The sequence below is a fragment of the Patagioenas fasciata genome, chromosome 8, assembly GCF_037038585.1.
Source record: "Patagioenas fasciata isolate bPatFas1 chromosome 8, bPatFas1.hap1, whole genome shotgun sequence".
Lineage (NCBI taxonomy): Eukaryota > Metazoa > Chordata > Aves > Columbiformes > Columbidae > Patagioenas > Patagioenas fasciata.
The window spans coordinates 29,343,165-29,360,266 of NC_092527.1; the positions used below are offsets into that span (position 1 = coordinate 29,343,165).

Genomic DNA, 17,102 nt, shown 5'->3' on the forward strand with positions numbered 1-17,102 from the left:
CTTGTTATTGACAGGAGATGCCAGGTAGAAAGCCATGAAACAGGAAAATTCGGTACCAAGAGGACGCTCAGAAGCAACAGGAGAGGACCAGGCCGCTGAAGTGGAGCAGCAAACAAATGTCTTGATGCTGTGACTTAACCCACAGTGAGGAGGGAGGACGCCCAGGACACCTGCCTGGCAGCCAGGCCAGCAGCACTCGCCCACTGGGGTGTCCAGGGTGAGGAGCAGGACAAGTCTCAAGCAGGACGGTGGAAACATTCGCTGGCTGAGGAGTTGCAGAGACAACGCACGGGAGTATAAGGGTAGCGTGTCATTTGCACAAAACTAAGCAGACTGCGGCATCTGTAAGAGAGAAGGGAACTGCAGATGCTGTTCAGATAATGAGCAGCACAGCATGGGAGCGTGCAGCCTTTGAGTAGGGCAGCCATAGAGAGCAACTCAAGGCTGGGCACAGTCAGCCAGCAACCGCTTCTTGGTCACCTCTGGGTTAAGCAAACTATGTTTTATATCAGATCGGCTTGTTTAAAAACATCTTTGTCCTTGGTGGAGAGGGTTTTCTTTACAAGCACCATGAGGAGACAGACTGATGGGGTCAGCAATGAGGACACTGCTTTTTCCAGACAGTGAGTGGGGGCATACAAAATGAAAAAAAAAGACTCCTGACAATTACTATGAAATCAGAGTGGGGCATTAAATTCAGAGATGCAACTAAATGGGCAAGAGCACTCATAAACACATCGAGCATGAAAGCAAAGCCAACCATCTTATTAGCATCCTTCAGAAAACAGGGATGTGTGGTTTTATGAAAGTATATCATTGCTAGGTTTAAAATACCCAGTGAATTATCAAAGGACTTTCAGTTATAGCTGCATGCAGTAATCCTATTCTCTTAAAAAAAAAATACAGACATATATAAAAATACAGTGACATTTATAGTCCTAGCTAAGGGTTTTGTGGGTTTATTCAGCTTTAAATCCATGCTGTATATGGGTCTTTTGAACTACTTGATGCATGTAACTACATCCTGTACCACAGAAGCCGCTGAAAGGAAGATTCACTTTATAGGCCAAAGCAAAAATTGGTTTGGGACAAACAGAGCATTGAGATAATCTGTTTAAACATTGTATCAGATTGGCAATATAAAGCCATAATGGAAAGAACAATTTCCCCTTGTACTGAGGGCTGGATACACAGGGCATGGATAAAGCACAGCCCACAAGCCGCTGTGGAGCACAGTTGATTCCTATTAGTAAAGGGAAGAAAATGTTTTCTGTTTATCAGACACAAAGCTCAGATAACGAATTTAAAATAAAACCACCCTCAGACACTAGCAATTGCTTATCTACTAGATGTGGATATTTACCTAGAACCAAATCAATTCATGGAGATGCAATATGGCCACAAAGCTCAGCACCTCAGCCTGCTGCTGTGACCACATCTCCCCCATCTCCCCACCCTGCACAGACACCCTCCTCCCCACCGCTGCAACCACACGTCACTTGTCTTCACCCTCAAGGTCCTTCCCAACCAAGCCTGTTTGCTGGAGAGGTGACGGCTCCTGTCACCCCGCAGTTCATGATACCCCAGCACTGCCGAGCTCTGTTCTCAAACCTTTGTCCCTTTCCTACACCCATGCGAGAAACTTGACAAAATATCCAGAAAACCAGCCCGGGATTCTCCCACTAGTTACTCCTCTGCCACACCTACTATCCTTGATGAGGTTTAGGTGGTGAACATGACAAGTCTGAACCTGTCTTGGGCTCTCCTTGCTTCTATCGCTCAGTTATCTCTCATCTGAGACAACTGTACTTCCACGGTGTGGGGAACATCTCCCTGCTCTGCCTGCACAGCGCTTAGCACAGCTCTGGCCCACAATTTACTTTTAATTAAGCAACATGGCAGCAGTTCTCTGTTTTTAAAGAGTAAGTTAGAGGGTGCATGTGATGGTTTCAGTAAGTCACACAGGAAAAGCTGCCATGGGGGAGGATGCAGGGCTTTGTTGAGCCAAATATCCACCCTTCAGCAGTGGATATTTGAGGCTACATTCCTTGTCCAGGGTGCAATCCTGTGCACTCAGAGCTGGAGGAGGGGAGTCCTTCCTCACAACTGCACTGATTAGCTGGTGCCCTGAAGAATGACGTCTGATTACCTTTCTCTTCGGCTGCAGAACTGCAAATGTCACTAATGGTCATAAAATCACACAGTCTTTCAAAATACAACCAAAGTAAATTAATCTATTGAGCACAGTTTATTCAATACTTCTTACTCTGGCAAAACTCCCAAAAAATCATTTGCTTGCTGCGTGTCTCCACCATATGGAGCACTCAACACAGACTTTCTTTCCTGAATTGAAATCCAACATTTATTTGAGTCAAGTCACCTACAGAGTTCTTCCAGCTCAAACCTACTAACACAGTTTTCTGTCAAAGAGGTCGCACAGTACTTTCTGGTCTGGTGTATTAACCAATACCAGCATGAATCCTCCTTTCGTTAATTAAAATCAAACTCCTCTGGTTTTAGCAAGTCTGAAGGAAGCATTATGCCCTCTGCAGAGAAGAGCTGATGCCCAGCACCAGACGTCAACAGCCTTTGTCTGCTTGCAGACCTTGTGCAGAACTTTGCAGTCCTGGCCAGTTGCTGGAATACTGCCCTATCTGCAGGTAGTTTCTCATACCAACATCACAGTAATTAGTAAAATAACCCCAAAAAATTACATGGAACTGTACTGGGAAACTAAAGCAGTAAGGCACTACTTGAAAGCATTATTTTTTTAGTGGGGCCATTTTAAATAGAGCCTTATTGCCAAACAATGAGGGACAAAGGAAGAATTCTGGGCACTAGTTACACCTAGAGCAGGCAACAGATACATGCTGGTTTTGCTAAAAACATGAACTCAAGACCAGCAGAAAGATGCCTGACTATGCATTTAGCTATGTTGGTATTTCATCCTCTCCACCAGATCTGCCTAGTGTCAGCTAGACACTCCATGACTCAGTTTCCTCAACTAGAAAGCAGGGCCATGCTTTGACAACCCTGGTTCTGACATGATGATGTCATCTTCAATCAACGGTTTTAGAAAAACACTGGCTATCCTCTGGCCCCACTATCTATCAATAACATACTATCTCAGTAAAGATTGTTATTACAGTGATGAGGAAGCCACAAGCTCTGCCTCACACAGCATTTCCTAAGCTTTGGAAAGCTGCATATCCTTTCATGTAGCAGCCTCCCTTTGCCCTTGCTGTGCGCCCACCACAGATGCTGCTTAACAGCGCCAAAGACTTCAGCACTCCACATCCCTCATGCTCTGCAGTTTTATGGCTCATCTTTCCCTCCGTGCTCCACCTATGACCTTCTACCACCCCTGCCCCATAGCTGTGAGAAATGCTGGTATGCTCTGCAGAAGGAGACACTTCCCCTCTGTACTTACTCACTTGGATGAACACTGAAATAATTTAAACCTCAGCATTAACCCTCTTATCACTGGAGCTGGAGCAGTCAGTCAATGAAAGGGGTTTAAGCACTTCCCAATGCAACCATGACATGCCAGAAACATGCTCACAGGCACTACCACAGCTCAGATGTCAAGCAGTAAACTGTTACATCAAGCTGTCTGGTTCATTTCTGACTGCTGACCCACACCCTCAGGCTGCCATCGCTGCTTTGGATATATTCACTGGTGTTTCAGACAGTTTTCACCACTAAGGATTATTCTGTCTTAGTGAAAGTTGAGAATCTAGAGAGACAGTGCAGAGCTATGCAGTCCTCTGCCCAGCCCAGCCCAGCCAGCCCACCGGGCACCCCAAAGTGCCACCCACCCTGCCCGAGAGGCTGCAATTCAAAAAGCAACTCCCAGAAATGGAAAACAGACAAAGAGGCAGTAAAATGTTGTATCAAGTAACATGAACACTGGAAAACACCCAGTCCGCCCTCTCCACACACAAAGCGCTCGGATAACAGCAGTCAGATCCCAGACTACACCAGCTTATCGGGACATCACAAAGCAGAGGCGCAGATTTGGCCAGCAGCAGCTGCAGGCCAAATGTGTCCCACAAAGCACTGCACTGCTGGAGGCAGCTGCCCTCATCTTTACAGCAGATGTCATCCTGTGATGGCTTTGGTGTCTGGTGTGACACGCTCCATCATCAACTGATCTAAAATAGAGCAGATCCCACAGGCCTTATCTCAATCTCTTTCTCTGTGGCCCAGCAGGTGGGGACGCAGCCAGAATTAACCCAGTGAAGATGAGGAGCTGCCTTTGTAGCTCTTGCTTATGCCGCCTGCCGTGCTGTCCACTCGCATGAACCCAGCTTGTGTCCAGAGGGCTCCTGGATGAAACACAGCTTTGCCCTTGGGAAAGCTCTTTCCCCATGGCTGTTTCCTTCTGCCTGTGCTCTCTGCATGTGCTGCATCCTTTGCAGCAGCTCCCTCACCTACCACAGCTCCCACCACCCCTCACCTGGCAGCCCCAACTCTTCCTTCCAGTCCTGGCTGGAATCTGCCAGCATCCCACTTGTCCCATCCCAGCCACTCTGGCATCTAAACCCAAGTTATTTCCAACACCCAAGTCCATCATTCAACTTTACCTCAACCTCAACTCAGAAGACACTACATCCTCACCACCCCGCCCATCTCCCAGCATTGGCCTCCACCCTAACCAGATCCTTCGCTGCACCCAAGACCCAAATTCCTCCTTTCAGTCCACATTGCTCACTGTCAATTCATTCCTCCCAGTGAATGCTTCTTTCCTCCCCAGCTACTCTCGTTAACTCATCAGCATCAAAACTCCACTTCCAGTCTTTCCCATGGTGTATTCTTATCTCTTCTTTTCAGCACAGACTGTCCCTCATCTCCCCAGCCCCGGGCAGAACCCTCCAGAGCACACAACATCCCAGCAAACTACTCTAGCTGGCCAATGTTGACTGGGTTTTCTCAGTGACTCGCCAGTCTGTTCATCCCACCCAACTGGTAGGTTTCTTTCTGGCTCTGAGGACTCTGCCTCAGTCCAGTCCATCCCTGAACAACCAACCCCTTCATCCAGCCTTTCTTTGCCATGACTGAACTTCCCTTCTAAGGCAGTTTGTCAACAACCAGCCCTTCCACATCAGCAAGCTCACCTATAGCCAGGATCCAAGATCTTGGGGTGGCCACCTCCCACCTTGGCTGAATTGTCCAGTGTCCCTTCACAGTCACAGATGCTGCCAGGCCCTCTATGGTACTCAGCCCCTGAACAGTGTCCTCCATCCTCACCAGGTGTCTCCATGGTTCCTTCCCTCCTCAGGCCAAATGGGCCACTGCCATCCTGCTCCCTAGCCCTCCTGAGCACCCAATGCTCCATCACACCTTCAGCATCTTGACTGAATCAACTCTGATGTAGCTGAAGATGTCCCTGCTCATTGCAGGGCGGTTGGACTAGATGAGCTTTGAAGGTGTCTTCCAACCCAAACAGTTCTATGACACTATAACTCCAGGCAGGCTGATCTCCCTCAACACTCCTCCCCCAAATCCCCTAACATCCTTAAGCCTCCCAGCCCCTACCAGGACTCAACTCAACCCCATTCTTTGGGTCCCACATAGCCTCCGGCTCCTGACAGAACCCCAGTCAGGGTCTCCTATGGCTGGAAGCCCCAGATTTACACTGTCCCCAGCCCTAGCGGCATCGCTTTGCCTGGGTGTCCCCAGCCCCCGTGGACCCAGGCCCCTGTGCCCTCCTGACTAGAAGCCACTGTCTAACCGGGTCCCTGGTGCCCCAATCCCTCCACACTATCCCCGGATGGGCATCCTCAGTGCCCGTGATCCCAGGCCTGCCAGATCCCCCAGGTGGCCGTCACCAACCCTCGTGGTCCCAGGCTTGCCAGATCGCCTCCCGTGGATCCCGGCCAGGCACGGCGGCCCCATGGCCCACGAGATCCCCGGGTGGGTGTCTCAGGTCCCACGATCCCACGCTCCCCCGGGGTGGGCACCCCCGGTCTCAGGCCTGCCGGGCCCCTCAGGTGGGCATCGCCGGCCCTCCGGTGCCCGGCGGGCTCAGGCTGTCCCGGGCCTTCTGCCCATCCCGGCGGGCCGCGCGTTCCCGCCGCGCTCCCCCCGGCGCCCCCCGCCCCACTCACCATCCTCTGCGCGGCCCCGGGGTTACCATGGGCAACTGCGTCACACACACGCCGCCGCTACGTACGGCGTCAGCGCTTCCCGCCGTACGTACGGAACGTGCCGACGGCGGGAGGGGCGGGGTTAGCTGAGGGCGGTGGCGCTAGGCCACGCCCCCTCAGCCAGCGCATGCCTACAAAGGGCCGCCCTGCCAGGAGGGGGCGGGTCTGGTTGTTTTTGTGATTGGCCGAGGCTGTCCACGTGTCGCTAGGGCCGCGTGGGAGAGGGACCGGGGGCCTGCAGGTAGCGCCACGTGGGGCCGCGCCACGGCGCGCAGGGCTGGAGTACCGTGCCGTGCCGTGCCGTGCCGTGCCGTGCCGGGCGTGCGGTGCTGGCCGGGTGTGGTAGTGCTGCCAGGGCGCCGTGCAGCACTACGAGCCGAGCCGAGCCGAGCCGGGCCGGGCCGGGCCGGGCCAAGGGAGGCGTGCAGTGTAGCACCACATCGCACTGCACGCTCCCCAGGCTGCTATGGGAATCATGCAGTGCGGTGCCACGGAGGATGCGGTACAACGGTGTGGGGGAGAGTGTGACAGAGTCACAGGAGTGTGTCGTCGGTGTTACGGAGAACATGCAGTGCAGCAGCAGTGCCATGAGAGGGTGCAGTGTAGTGCGGGACAGTGCAGTGGGGTGCCACAGGGGATGCGGTGGGGCTGTGCAGTGGAGGCACAGGAGGGCGCTGTGCCACAGTGGGTGCAGACAGTGTTCGGGGAGGGGCTGCAGCGCAGGCCATGGAGGGTGCAGTCTACTGCCATGGGGGCATGCAGTGCCGTTGAGGGACACAGCACAGTGCAGGGGATGCAGTGACATGCTATGTGTGTGTAGGGGGTTGCAGTACAGTGCCCCAGCGGGGAGCACTCACAGGGCAGTGCCATGCAGCGTTGGTGGAGGGGGCTGGGCCCTGCAGTGTTGTGCAGCACAGTCCCACCCCAAGGAGTGGGTGCCAGGTGCTGGGGATACAAGTAGGGAATACTATGCAGTGAGGGTGGCTTGTGAAGGAGCAGCCTTGCTGTGTTTGACATTCAGCTGGTAGCAGGGGTGCAGGAGGCTCCTGGGCTCGGGGCTGCTCAAAGTTCAACTTTCCCATTAAATATAAACCTGCTATGGTTCTTGCCCAGTTAACTGCTCCTGTGGCCACGGCAGCCCCACACCAGGCAGGCAAGCGAGGCAGGATCCTCCTGAGCCACCCTCCACCCCTGCCCAGACCTGTGCTGAAATGGCCACTGTTCCTGACGGCTTCAACATCGATGCCCCACGCTGGGACCAGAGCACCTTCATGGGACGCCTGAAACATTTCTTCAACATCACTGACCCGCGGACTGTGCTGGTGCCGGAGGAGGAGCTAGACCGGGCCAAGGCCCTTGTGGAAGACTGGAGGTGAGGGGCAGGGGTGCAGCTGGGGCAGGTGCCATCCCTCTGCCCGTGGCCATACCCGATCACCCTGCGGGGGGATGGAGGCAGTCATTCACAAGTGGGTGTGCTGGGATGTAACATCTGTTGGAGGTGGTTTGGGGGAATTTTTTCCAGGCTTCTCCTGGGAGCCTCAGGCTGGGACAAGTTTCCTCTGCCTTTCATGTTTGGTGCCTTGGGCTCCATGCCCTGGCAGCGCCAGGTGCCAGTGGGTCAGCATGACAATCGCCAACAGGCTCTGGGCTTGCAGGGCTGGGCTGGTGCCACCGGGAAGCAGCCAGGAGCAGCTGCTCTATGCCAAGAAGCTGTATGACTCGGCCTTCCACCCTGACAGCGGTGAGAAGATGAACCTGATCGGGAGGATGTCCTTCCAGGTGCCAGGGGGCATGGCCCTCACTGGCTGCATGCTCCAGTTCTACCGGTGAGCCCCTGGGGATGCTGGTCCCTGACAGCCCACAGCCCCTCAAAGGGTCCCCAATGGCTGGGGCATGGCCAGTGTGCCTCCTCTGGGACTGGCTGCTGCCTAAGGCATGGCCATGGCTGCTGTGCCCAGTGTCCCTGTGCCCAGTTCCCAGTGCTGATCCTGTGACAGAAACATTGTGGGTCTTCCTGGCACCTGGTGTGGCTGGGGACGGTCTGTCTTCACCCTGCGCAGTCAGATCAGCACTTCCCGGGACGCTTGTAACGATTAACATGGCCAAGCCATGCATCACCTCTGCTTTTGCTCTGTGGGCCATAACAGCCGTCAAAACTGGGAACTAAATGTGCTTCCAGGCCAGGCTGCTACAGCATCCACAGCTCATGCCAACGGCCCCCTGCATTCCCCTTCTGAAATGGCTGCTGGGGTGTGAGCAACCCTCTCCCCAGTGCAGAGCATGTGTGGGACGGACACTGCTTTTCCCAGTGGATCCCCATCCCACCCCTGTTTGCTGGTGAGGTCCAGCCTGGGTGAGGCATCTTCCAGTGCTGCTGGGTCGCCCTCTTCCCAGCCCATCTCCACCCTCCCGCATCCCAAATCTTGCTCAGACCCACATCGCTCTGTTTCCCGTCCTGAAACACCTCAGTGTCCCTGAGACACCAGTAGGAGCCCAGGTGTCCCAATCAGCCCCAGAGCCACTTCTTTCCCTCTGTGCCCCCTCCTTTCCACTCCCATTGACAGAGGCTTATCTCGGCCCAGCAGGGTGGCTGCCACCCCACTGAGAGCTACGTCTCCCACCCATAGCTGAGAGCTCCACAGGGCTGGGCCCCCTCATGTGTTCCCCAAAGCCCCACAGCAGGCAGGACTCCTGGTGTCATTTCCCAGCTCTGCCACTGGCTCATGGCTTTGTTGTGGTGCCTCAGTTTCCCTTGAGTGACACCAGGGGCCTCTTGGCTGTCCCCCTGGCAAGCTTGGCCACAGGCACAAGCCACGTATCTCTGGTGGCCCTTGGGCATTCTCTTAGTCCCTTCCCTCTGCAGGACGGTGCCTGCTGTGGTTTTCTGGCAGTGGGTGAACCAGTCCTTCAACGCCATCGTCAACTATACCAACCGCAATGCCGCCTCGCCCATCTCGCTGAGGTGAGTGTGGTCCTGTTGTGGGACAGGGACCCTCTGTGCCAGGACCCCCCTGAAGCCCCATAAAGACCCCTCATATCCTGTCTTGGGCACCAAAGTAACAGGATCAATGAGTTTGTTTTTTCTCTCTTATTTGGAAATTGCTCTCCAGACAAATTGGGGTGGCTTATGTCACGGCCACCAGTACGGCCCTGGCCACTGCGGTGGGACTCAACCTCTACACCAAGGTATGCTGGGAGTGGACTGGCTGGGGTAGCTGCCCACATCCCCTCTCCCGCACTGATGCCAGCCTGTCTCCCGCAGCGAGCGCCCCCCTTGCTGGCCCGATGGGTTCCCTTCGCAGCCGTGGCTGCTGCCAACTGTGTCAATATCCCCGTGATGCGGCAGCAGTAAGTGTCAGTCGTGGCCAGGGCACTCAAAGGCCCTGGCTACCTCCAAAGGCAAGCCAGTGGCAGCCAGGCTCTGGGGTTCCCTGGCTGCTCTGCCAGTTTCCCATCCTGGGGGCTGGAGAGAGTGGGAGGATGAGAGGGAGGTGAGCCAGGGTCCGTGCATTCATGGTGCTGGGTCTCTGGTGGAAGGTGTGGGGTGGGGTGGCTCAGCCTCTGTGTGGAGCAGGAGGGGGATTTTGGGGTGAGGATAGCCATTCTGTGGTCCAGGCTGGAAGATCCCGCAGGCTCAAAGGCCTTCTGCATGTGGTGATGGGAGAGCCCCAGTCCATGATGTCCTGGTGCTGGGACCCCCTAGATTAGGCCCATTTTCCTGCTGCCGGGGGTCCCCCGGGGGTCATGGCATGGGGATCTGGGGTGCTGTGCGGGGGACTGTTCCCTGGTCTGGCTGCAGGTCCCAGGTGGGTGTCTGGACAGCCAGACCCTGTTTGCAGACGTGCCCTGAAGATGGCAGCATTGGCTGGGCTGGGGACTGTGGCACCCCAGGGCACTGCAGGCCTGGGGCAGGGCTGCTGTGCCAGTACAGCACGGGGGGGACCCCTTGGCACCCCTTCACCCAACTGCTGTGTCCTCCTCATGACCCGCCAGGCATTCCAGCCGCCACTCACTGCTGCCTTTCCCCACCAGGGAGATTATCAATGGAGTGACAGTGACAGACAAGGACAACAATGAGCTCGGCCACTCCAGGGTGAGTCTCGGGATGAGGATCCAGGTCAAGACATGGTGTGGTGGGGACTCATCCACTGGTCTTGCTTGCAGAGGGCAGCGGTGAAGGGCATCACGCAGGTTGTGGTCTCCAGGATCACCATGGCGGCACCAGGCATGAGTGAGTGTGGGGTGGGAGGGTAGGGGGACAGACTGGGGCTGCCCCGGGACCTGTTGCCTTGCCCTCCTCTGTCTCAGGATACCCTATGGGAGGAAGAGGGAGGGTGGTCCTGCATCCAGGGTGACATCTGGTCTCATCTCACTGATGGAGCTGGTCTCCTCATCCTGCTCCATCCATCAGAGCCCCCTGAGCCTACAGCCCCACATCCCCTTGCTCTTGCAAGACCCTTGATGTGCAGCAAGCCCGGCAGGAGGGATGGGAACACAAGGACTACAGAGCATGTTTGGATAATGGATGGGGGTCCTGTGCCCAATCCCTGCTGTGAGCAAAGAGCCAGCAGCTCCCAGCACAACCAGCCACTTCCATGGCCTCTGGGATGATGGTCCTGCTGGGGCAGCCCCATGGACTGGCTTGCTGGGGGGGGCTGACCTCTTCTTTCTGCACCTAGTTATTTTGCCCATCATCATGGAGCGGCTGGAGAAATTTGCCTTCATGCAGGTAAGCCTATGTTTCTCCTGCCACAGTTTTCCAGTGGGTCCTGCAGTGCCCGAGCACTGCTCCCCAGCCACCAAGATGCTGGGAGTGAAATGGGGGTATTTGCAGAGCCCGGCTTGTTTTGCCCCATTTGAGTCACTGGTACACCAAATGTCTCTCTGATGACATGGAGAGGCTATGAGAGGATGGCAGGGATCAGTGGCTTCCTGGAGGTGCTGGGCATTCAGCCTTGTTGAAGGGAGGAGTCTCTATCCTGTGAGCAGGGCTTGCGGTGAGGCTGGGGACTCACTCCCTGCTCTTCCCTTGCAGCGTATCCGGGTGCTCCATATGCCTCTGCAAGTGCTACTGAGCGGCAGCTTGTAAGTATCTCACTGCTCAAAAGGCTGTGGGTGCTCAGAGCGTGGCTTCCATGGGTGCTTGAGCAGCACTGCTGGGGCTGACATCCCTGCAGCTGGGGGCGCAAACGGGCTGGGATCCCCAACACTTAACACTGGCTCTTCTCTGTCCTGCAGCCTCCTGTTCATGGTGCCGGCAGCCTGTGCCCTGTTCCCACAGAGATGGTACCTATCCCACTATTTCTCCCTTCTGTGCAGGACCTCGGGTGCCTTCCTCCTCCCCTGGCTCTTCTCTGCCCATCCCAGGAGAGGCATGGTGGGCACCTCAACCCAAAACAGTGTCTGTCCATGTCTGCTGGTGCCCTGGGCAGCAGGAGAGCATGTGCCTCCCCTGCTCTGTTATGGGAGCAATGGGACCCACAGTGCCATGGGCAGCTCTCTGCCCCCAGCACTGGGGGTAGTGTGGGTGCCAGGGATGGGTGCTGGTTTTGATGTGAGCCTGCAAGATCCCAGGACTGCCAAGGGACCTTAAATGGCAATTGGGAGGGTGGGTGGCCTTACTGGTGGTCAGGGAGGAGGTTTGCAGATCTCAGTGTCTGTCTTCTCTCCCCACAGCTCCCTTGCACTGGCTGACCTTGAGCCAGAACTGCGCGACAGCATCGTGGCCAAGCACAGGGACAAAGTGCTGCATGTCTATTTTAACAAGGGACTGTGAACAGATGCTACCTCAGGAGTCTTTGCACCCCTCTGGCCCCCTGCCACCACCAGCCCTATGTCCCCTGAGCCGGGCTCAGAGGTGCAGTCGAACCAGATCTGCCCACCGCAGCCCAGAATAATTTCTGCCAACTCCTTTCCCCAAGAGAGACAGGATCTGGCCCTGCATGCCCAGCTTGCAGCATCTTGGCTTGTCCTGAGCCATCTTTTGCTGGCTGTGTCCCTGCCTCCCCACCTCTCTCTTGCCCTGGGTGATGGCTGCGCTTCCCATGCCTTCCTCTGGCCCTGCACAGGAGGGATCTGTCCGCTCTGTCTGAGGATCAGCCCCACGAGGCATCAGGCTCTCTCACCCCTGGGCTCAGAGCACAGTCCTACCTCTGACAGCAGGTGCCCTGCTATCACCCATGTCCTCTACCAGGAACCAAACCACATTGCTGCCTTAAGCCACCGCAGTGGCCTCTTACCAAGAGCTGGATCCCACCTTGGCAGGTGGGAAGGGACCTGTCTCCTCTGCACAGGGACCACCTTGAAGTCCGGGGATCAATGCTTGGACCATGCCTTCCTTGCTGTCAGGTTCAGGTTTTATTCACTTTTTGCAATTGCCACAATTGAGAGTTGTTGTTGTTGTTGTTGTTGTTGTTAAAAACAAATAATTGTTTTTAAGATCTGATGTCTGCAATCTACCCCTTCCTCTGAGCACAAGAGCCAGCCATCGCTGTTGTCCTACATCTCACTGTCCCCAGTCAGACCAAGGCCCCTTTGGACAGGAGGAAGGAGTCATAGCAATCACAAAGTTATTGAGGAATTAATTCAGGTTCTGACTAGCAGCACTGCAAAAAACAGAGAAGATGATTTAAAAAAATAAAATGCAGTGATTTTTTTTTGTTTTGTTTAAAACAAACAAACAAAACAACAGCTGTGAATTCTGCTTTTAACTGGTCTCTGGGTGTCTGCTTCCCTGGGTAGGGCTCTGTGACTGACCGGGCACCAGGCTGAGGCTCTACACAGGACAGGAGAAGGAAGAGCCATGAGGCTGTACAAGGGCTGGCATGAGCCCTGAAAGCTTTTGAGCAAGCCATGCAGCCTTCACTGAGAGGCTGTTGGGACTGTAAGCAGTACTGAAGCAAATGAGAAAGAGAAGGTGACAGCGCTGTGCTCATGATGACTCTCATCCCAGTGGAAGGGCTAGGGGGATGAGGCTGGGTGACCCTTCCTACACCCATGGGTACAGCTTGTCTTCTTGGCCAAGTAGCATTTGCATGATGCTAATCTGGGTCTGTCATGGGGCCTCTCCTACCCCAAAGAAGAGCAGCTTGAGCTTGCTGCAGGCTATTTACAGAGGAGGAAGGGGCCCCAGAGTTCAGCCCAAGTCCTGGGCTAAAGTCCTTGTTCTCAGCCACCTGCATCCAGGCTCTCAGCTTGCTGATGAACATCTCTCAGTGGGACAAGCAAGTTTCTAAGATATTTGCATGCTTCTAAGACATGGCTTCTCAGAGAGCCCCGTGGCTCAGTGGGTGGTCCATGCCAGTCTCTCCAGCCATGGGTGCATGTCAGATCCCACAGGGCTGCAGCATCCCCACGTCAGTTGCCTGCCAAAGTGGAGACCCAGACTCTGCAGTCAAAGGGATTTCTGGTATTAACCACTCCACTCCTACAGAGAGAGCAGCCAAACCCAAACATACTTTTGGAAGAGCCAAGCTGTATCCACAGCAGGTTTGCTTCTGCCCAAGCTGCAACAATAGGCAGAGGATAATGTCTCCAACCACATGTAGCTACAGCTAGAAAGCTGCACAAGAGCTGTGAAATAAGTAGTAGGTCAGTAGAAAATAGGAAAACATGTTCAAACTTGTGTATCTGTTCCCTGGGCATTATTTGATCTCTTGTTAATGCGCAATTAAAATAGATAAGCATATGAAATGAAACAGATGTCACTCTTGTTGAGAGTGGGAAGAAGCCACAAGGAGACATCTCTGCTTTTCTTAAGCTCCTTAACTCAAGCTGCTCTTGCCCTACACCCAAAACTGCTTTGAGCCCTTTCAGAAAGGTACTTGTAGCAGCCTGTGCTGTGTTTGAGTCCAAGGCACCTCTGGCAGCCTTGGAAGCACAGGGGGGCTTGTAAAATGATGTGCTGCACACCCTAAGTGTGCCCTTCCCCTGCACATTGCGGCCACACTCTTGCTGTTGACCCTTCCTGCATTTGCAGGTCATGTGGCCAGCGATGCCAGGGCAGCAGCCACCTGAAGCCAAGGTTGGGACCATGCTGGGAAAGCCTCTGTGGTTTTGTCACTCCTTTTTTCCTACCCCTAGCCATGCCAGAGGGGTGATAGAGGGAGGGGACCCTCTGAAAAGCTATTGACATCTTGCAGGAGCTCTCCCCCACCCTAGGGAGTGGGACATGGCAGAGTTTGTTGCTCTTGGCCAGAGGAAGAGGGTTGCTCTGGGCCTGGAGGATCAGCAAGCCATCCTCAAGCCAGACCTCCCTCTTGAGTTTATAGCAGTGGATTCTCTCTTCACATCGACATGGATTTATGTCAGCTGACAGTTCAGCTCAGCGGGGTTTCTAGGTTGTAGCTGGAATCTCCCCTGGAGGATTCAAGTCATCTCAACAGCTCATGTTGCTCCAGTGTCAGGAGATGTTTGTTGCAACCAGTGCCTGCCTGCACTCCCCAAAACCACAGTAACTCCTCAGCCTGCCTTGGCCTTGCTGGGAGCAGAGGGGTCACAGCCAGCAAGTCCCTGTGCTGCCAAGGGTGGCTCTGGCCAGCTCTGCCTCCATCTCCCAGTGCTCCAATGGAAAGGAAACTTCATTGCAAAGAGTCAGAGCTGGACTCATCCCTGTTTGGGAAGAGCTTCGAGTGTTAATTGCTTTCCAGCGATGAGTCATACCTGATCTAGACTTGTCCCATGTGCATTCGCTGCCTTCTCCCTGCTGTGCCCCTAATTTCAGAGCCAGCTGGGAATAGGAATAAATCTCCTTTAATAATTGTGTGTGGCTGAAATGTCAGTGCTTCAATATGTTTACAACCTCCCTTCAAATGATAACCAGACCAAAGGTGTTGTGTTGGGCTGCGGCAGAGCCTGGGGAAGGGCTGGGGAGGCTGGGGGTCAACTCTGAGCCGTAAGCAGCCCCAGCAGGTAGTCTTGGATCACAGCTCCTTGCCAGCGGAGGCTGGTAAACTGGCTGCCTATGGAGAGAGGAGCAAGCAGGGTGCATGTGCAATAGGTTACCACGTGTCAGCCCACGCCAGCGGCAGGCAAGTGAGCTGATCTGGCAGGGTTAGGTGTGCCCCAAGTACTGCCCTGATTGAAAATGCCAGGGTAGGAGATAAACTGCTAAGGCGATTATTTTTTTCTGGCTTTTCTTAATGTGTTATCCAAGCATCTGATAAACTTCCTCATGCCAATCCAGCACAGAAGCTGCCTGGCATGCCAGGAGTGGCGGTGTGAAAAGCCACTGCACCAGAAACACAGGCCATCTCCCTCCAGCTGTGAATTAACCCCAAGTCCCAGTGTCCCCACTTCTCCTGGGGCTGCAAGCCCAGGCGAGAGACCGTGGCGTGGGGACACATTGTGACCACGGCAGCAGATCCTCTTCTCCACAGTCCTCCTATAACAACTTGTGGCTGCCCACTGGGCGCCTCAAGGCCAGACCCATTTTAGCACCCTCTCCATGTCGAGCTCCCTGGTGTGCCCGGGTTCGGGAAGGCTGTTTGGATTGGGAGCTCTGTGGGTGCACTGGGGCGCAGGCTGAACAGGGATCACAGTAACCAGGTGTGACCAGGTGAACGGGGGATGAGTGCCTGGCTCCCGTAGGGGTGTCAGGGAGGCTGTGGCAGGCCAGAGGGTGCTTGTGAACCCCCTTTTTGCCATGCCCAGTTCTGCCCGCGGGGGTGCATTGCGCTGGGGGTGCAGGACCAAGGGGCAGCTCCCCACACCGCTCTCCAGCCAGTTCCGCCACTCACAATATGGCAGACCTGGCGCCATCCCAGGCTCCCTCCCCGGTCCGCCACACTCAAGATGGCAGCTCCCTGAGCGCAGCCCCGCCTTGTTCTGCCCTAAGCGACAGCACGCTAAGCCAATGGCCAGCCGAGCGGCGCACCGCCCGTCCAATAGACGACCGACAAGGGCGGGGCCGGGCGCGGGGTGCCCCCTCGGCTCCCGTCCCGGGCCGCAGTCGGGCTGGGGAGGCGGGGAGCGGGGGGTGGGGGGGATGGCGAGGAGGCTCCGCGCCGCCATGGCCTTGCTGCTGTTCCAGGCCCTGCCCGAGGGGCTGCCCGCCAGCGTGGAGCCTGCCCAGGTAGGGGCTGCCCTCGGGGTGCCGCCTGAGGGGGGGTCTGTGGCCGTGCCGTGCTGTAGAGCTGTGCCCCTGGGCCGAGGGCGGCTGTATTCTCCGGAGGGGAGGGAGGTTGGCTTTGGGGTGTGGGGTCAGGCTGGGCTGGCAGGGGTGGGAGCCTACATGGGGTGCCAGGGGGCCCTTGGGGCGGGGGGAAGAGGCTCTTAGGGGCCTGTCCGAGGTTTGGGGAGTTCCCTTGGCTTAAGTGAAGCCGGAGGAGATGCAGAGACCCGAGTTTGGCGGTGCCTGTGTGTCGTGGGGATGGAGAGGTGGTTCAGGGATCCAGGCACGGGTGCCAGCGCCTCTTGGAGGTGCTTTGTACGGCAGGGAGGCTGCAGGACGTGAGGAAGGGTGTTGACTAGAGAAGATGGGAAAGATGGCTCTAGTGAGGGCAGAAGACTTAAACTGCCAGGTGCCCAAGGGCCTGCGGATGGAGGTGCATGTGTCTTTTGGGATGGTGACAAGGAAGAGGGTGGCCTGTGAGGGGACAGGGGTGGAGGAGATTTCAGATGAGCTGAAGGTTGGCCATGGAGCAGCTGGCCAGAGGACCTGGGTTGGTGGGGAAATGGGACTTGCACAGGCCAGGTGAACTTGTCTTCCCTGGCAGGAACTGTGGTGGAGAGGTGCAGTACAAGTCTCTGTGCAGGGGAAAGGAAGACGGAGTGTGGTTCAGCTGGGGTGAGGGGAGTTAGGCCTTGCTTTTGTAGACTTTGACCACCCGTTTACTACCTTTTTCATACCTGGAAAGGGTTTTAATGAATTTGATTCTCATTTCTTCATCTCTTTACTCTCTTTCCTGACTATGCTGCAATGTGTACTACTTGAGTCTTCCAGTGTAGACACCT

General features: G+C 55.4%; 3 protein-coding genes across 7 annotated transcripts in view; 2 read left to right on the forward strand and 1 right to left on the reverse strand.

Moving 5' to 3' along the window:
- Positions 1-6,239, reverse strand: part of ARL3 (ARF like GTPase 3) — a 30,448-nt gene extending 24,209 nt beyond the window's left edge. The window contains exon 1 of the mRNA XM_065843028.2: positions 6,111-6,239. Coding sequence (XP_065699100.1) covers positions 6,111-6,113 — 3 coding nt within the window. The 5' untranslated portion in view covers positions 6,114-6,239. The remainder of the gene's footprint in view (positions 1-6,110) is intronic.
- Positions 6,240-6,311: 72 nt separating this feature from the next.
- Positions 6,312-12,559, forward strand: SFXN2 (sideroflexin 2). 5 transcript variants are annotated; one of them, XM_065843294.2, is made up of 12 exons: positions 6,312-6,390; positions 7,263-7,521; positions 7,790-7,975; positions 9,013-9,111; positions 9,260-9,335; positions 9,412-9,497; positions 10,182-10,242; positions 10,314-10,380; positions 10,829-10,878; positions 11,185-11,234; positions 11,388-11,435; positions 11,826-12,559. In XM_065843294.2, exons 2-12 carry the CDS (start codon positions 7,361-7,363, stop codon positions 11,923-11,925), a joined length of 984 nt encoding a protein of 327 aa, XP_065699366.1. In that variant the 5' UTR covers positions 6,312-6,390; positions 7,263-7,360; the 3' UTR covers positions 11,926-12,559. The 5 variants fall into 5 exon arrangements, with proteins under 5 accessions (XP_065699366.1, XP_065699367.1, XP_071668215.1 ...); XM_065843295.2 differs by lacking the exon at positions 6,312-6,390 and adding an exon at positions 6,438-6,651; XM_065843292.2 differs by lacking the exon at positions 6,312-6,390 and adding an exon at positions 6,485-6,659.
- A 3,530-nt stretch (positions 12,560-16,089) lies between these two features.
- WBP1L (WW domain binding protein 1 like) overlaps positions 16,090-17,102 on the forward strand; it is a 59,469-nt gene continuing 58,456 nt past the window's right edge. The window contains exon 1 of the mRNA XM_065843898.2: positions 16,090-16,221. Coding sequence (XP_065699970.1) covers positions 16,135-16,221 — 87 coding nt within the window. The 5' untranslated portion in view covers positions 16,090-16,134. The remainder of the gene's footprint in view (positions 16,222-17,102) is intronic.

What these genes read in the sequence shown, in the direction of transcription:
- SFXN2 (XM_065843292.2), top strand. An exon ending in GCCTCGCCCATCTCGCTGAG is followed by an intron (nt 9,112 to 9,259) that starts GTGAGTGTGGTC and finishes ATTGCTCTCCAG; the next exon opens with ACAAATTGGGGTGGCTTATG. An exon ending in CATGGCGGCACCAGGCATGA is followed by an intron (nt 10,381 to 10,828) that starts GTGAGTGTGGGG and finishes TTCTGCACCTAG; the next exon opens with TTATTTTGCCCATCATCATG.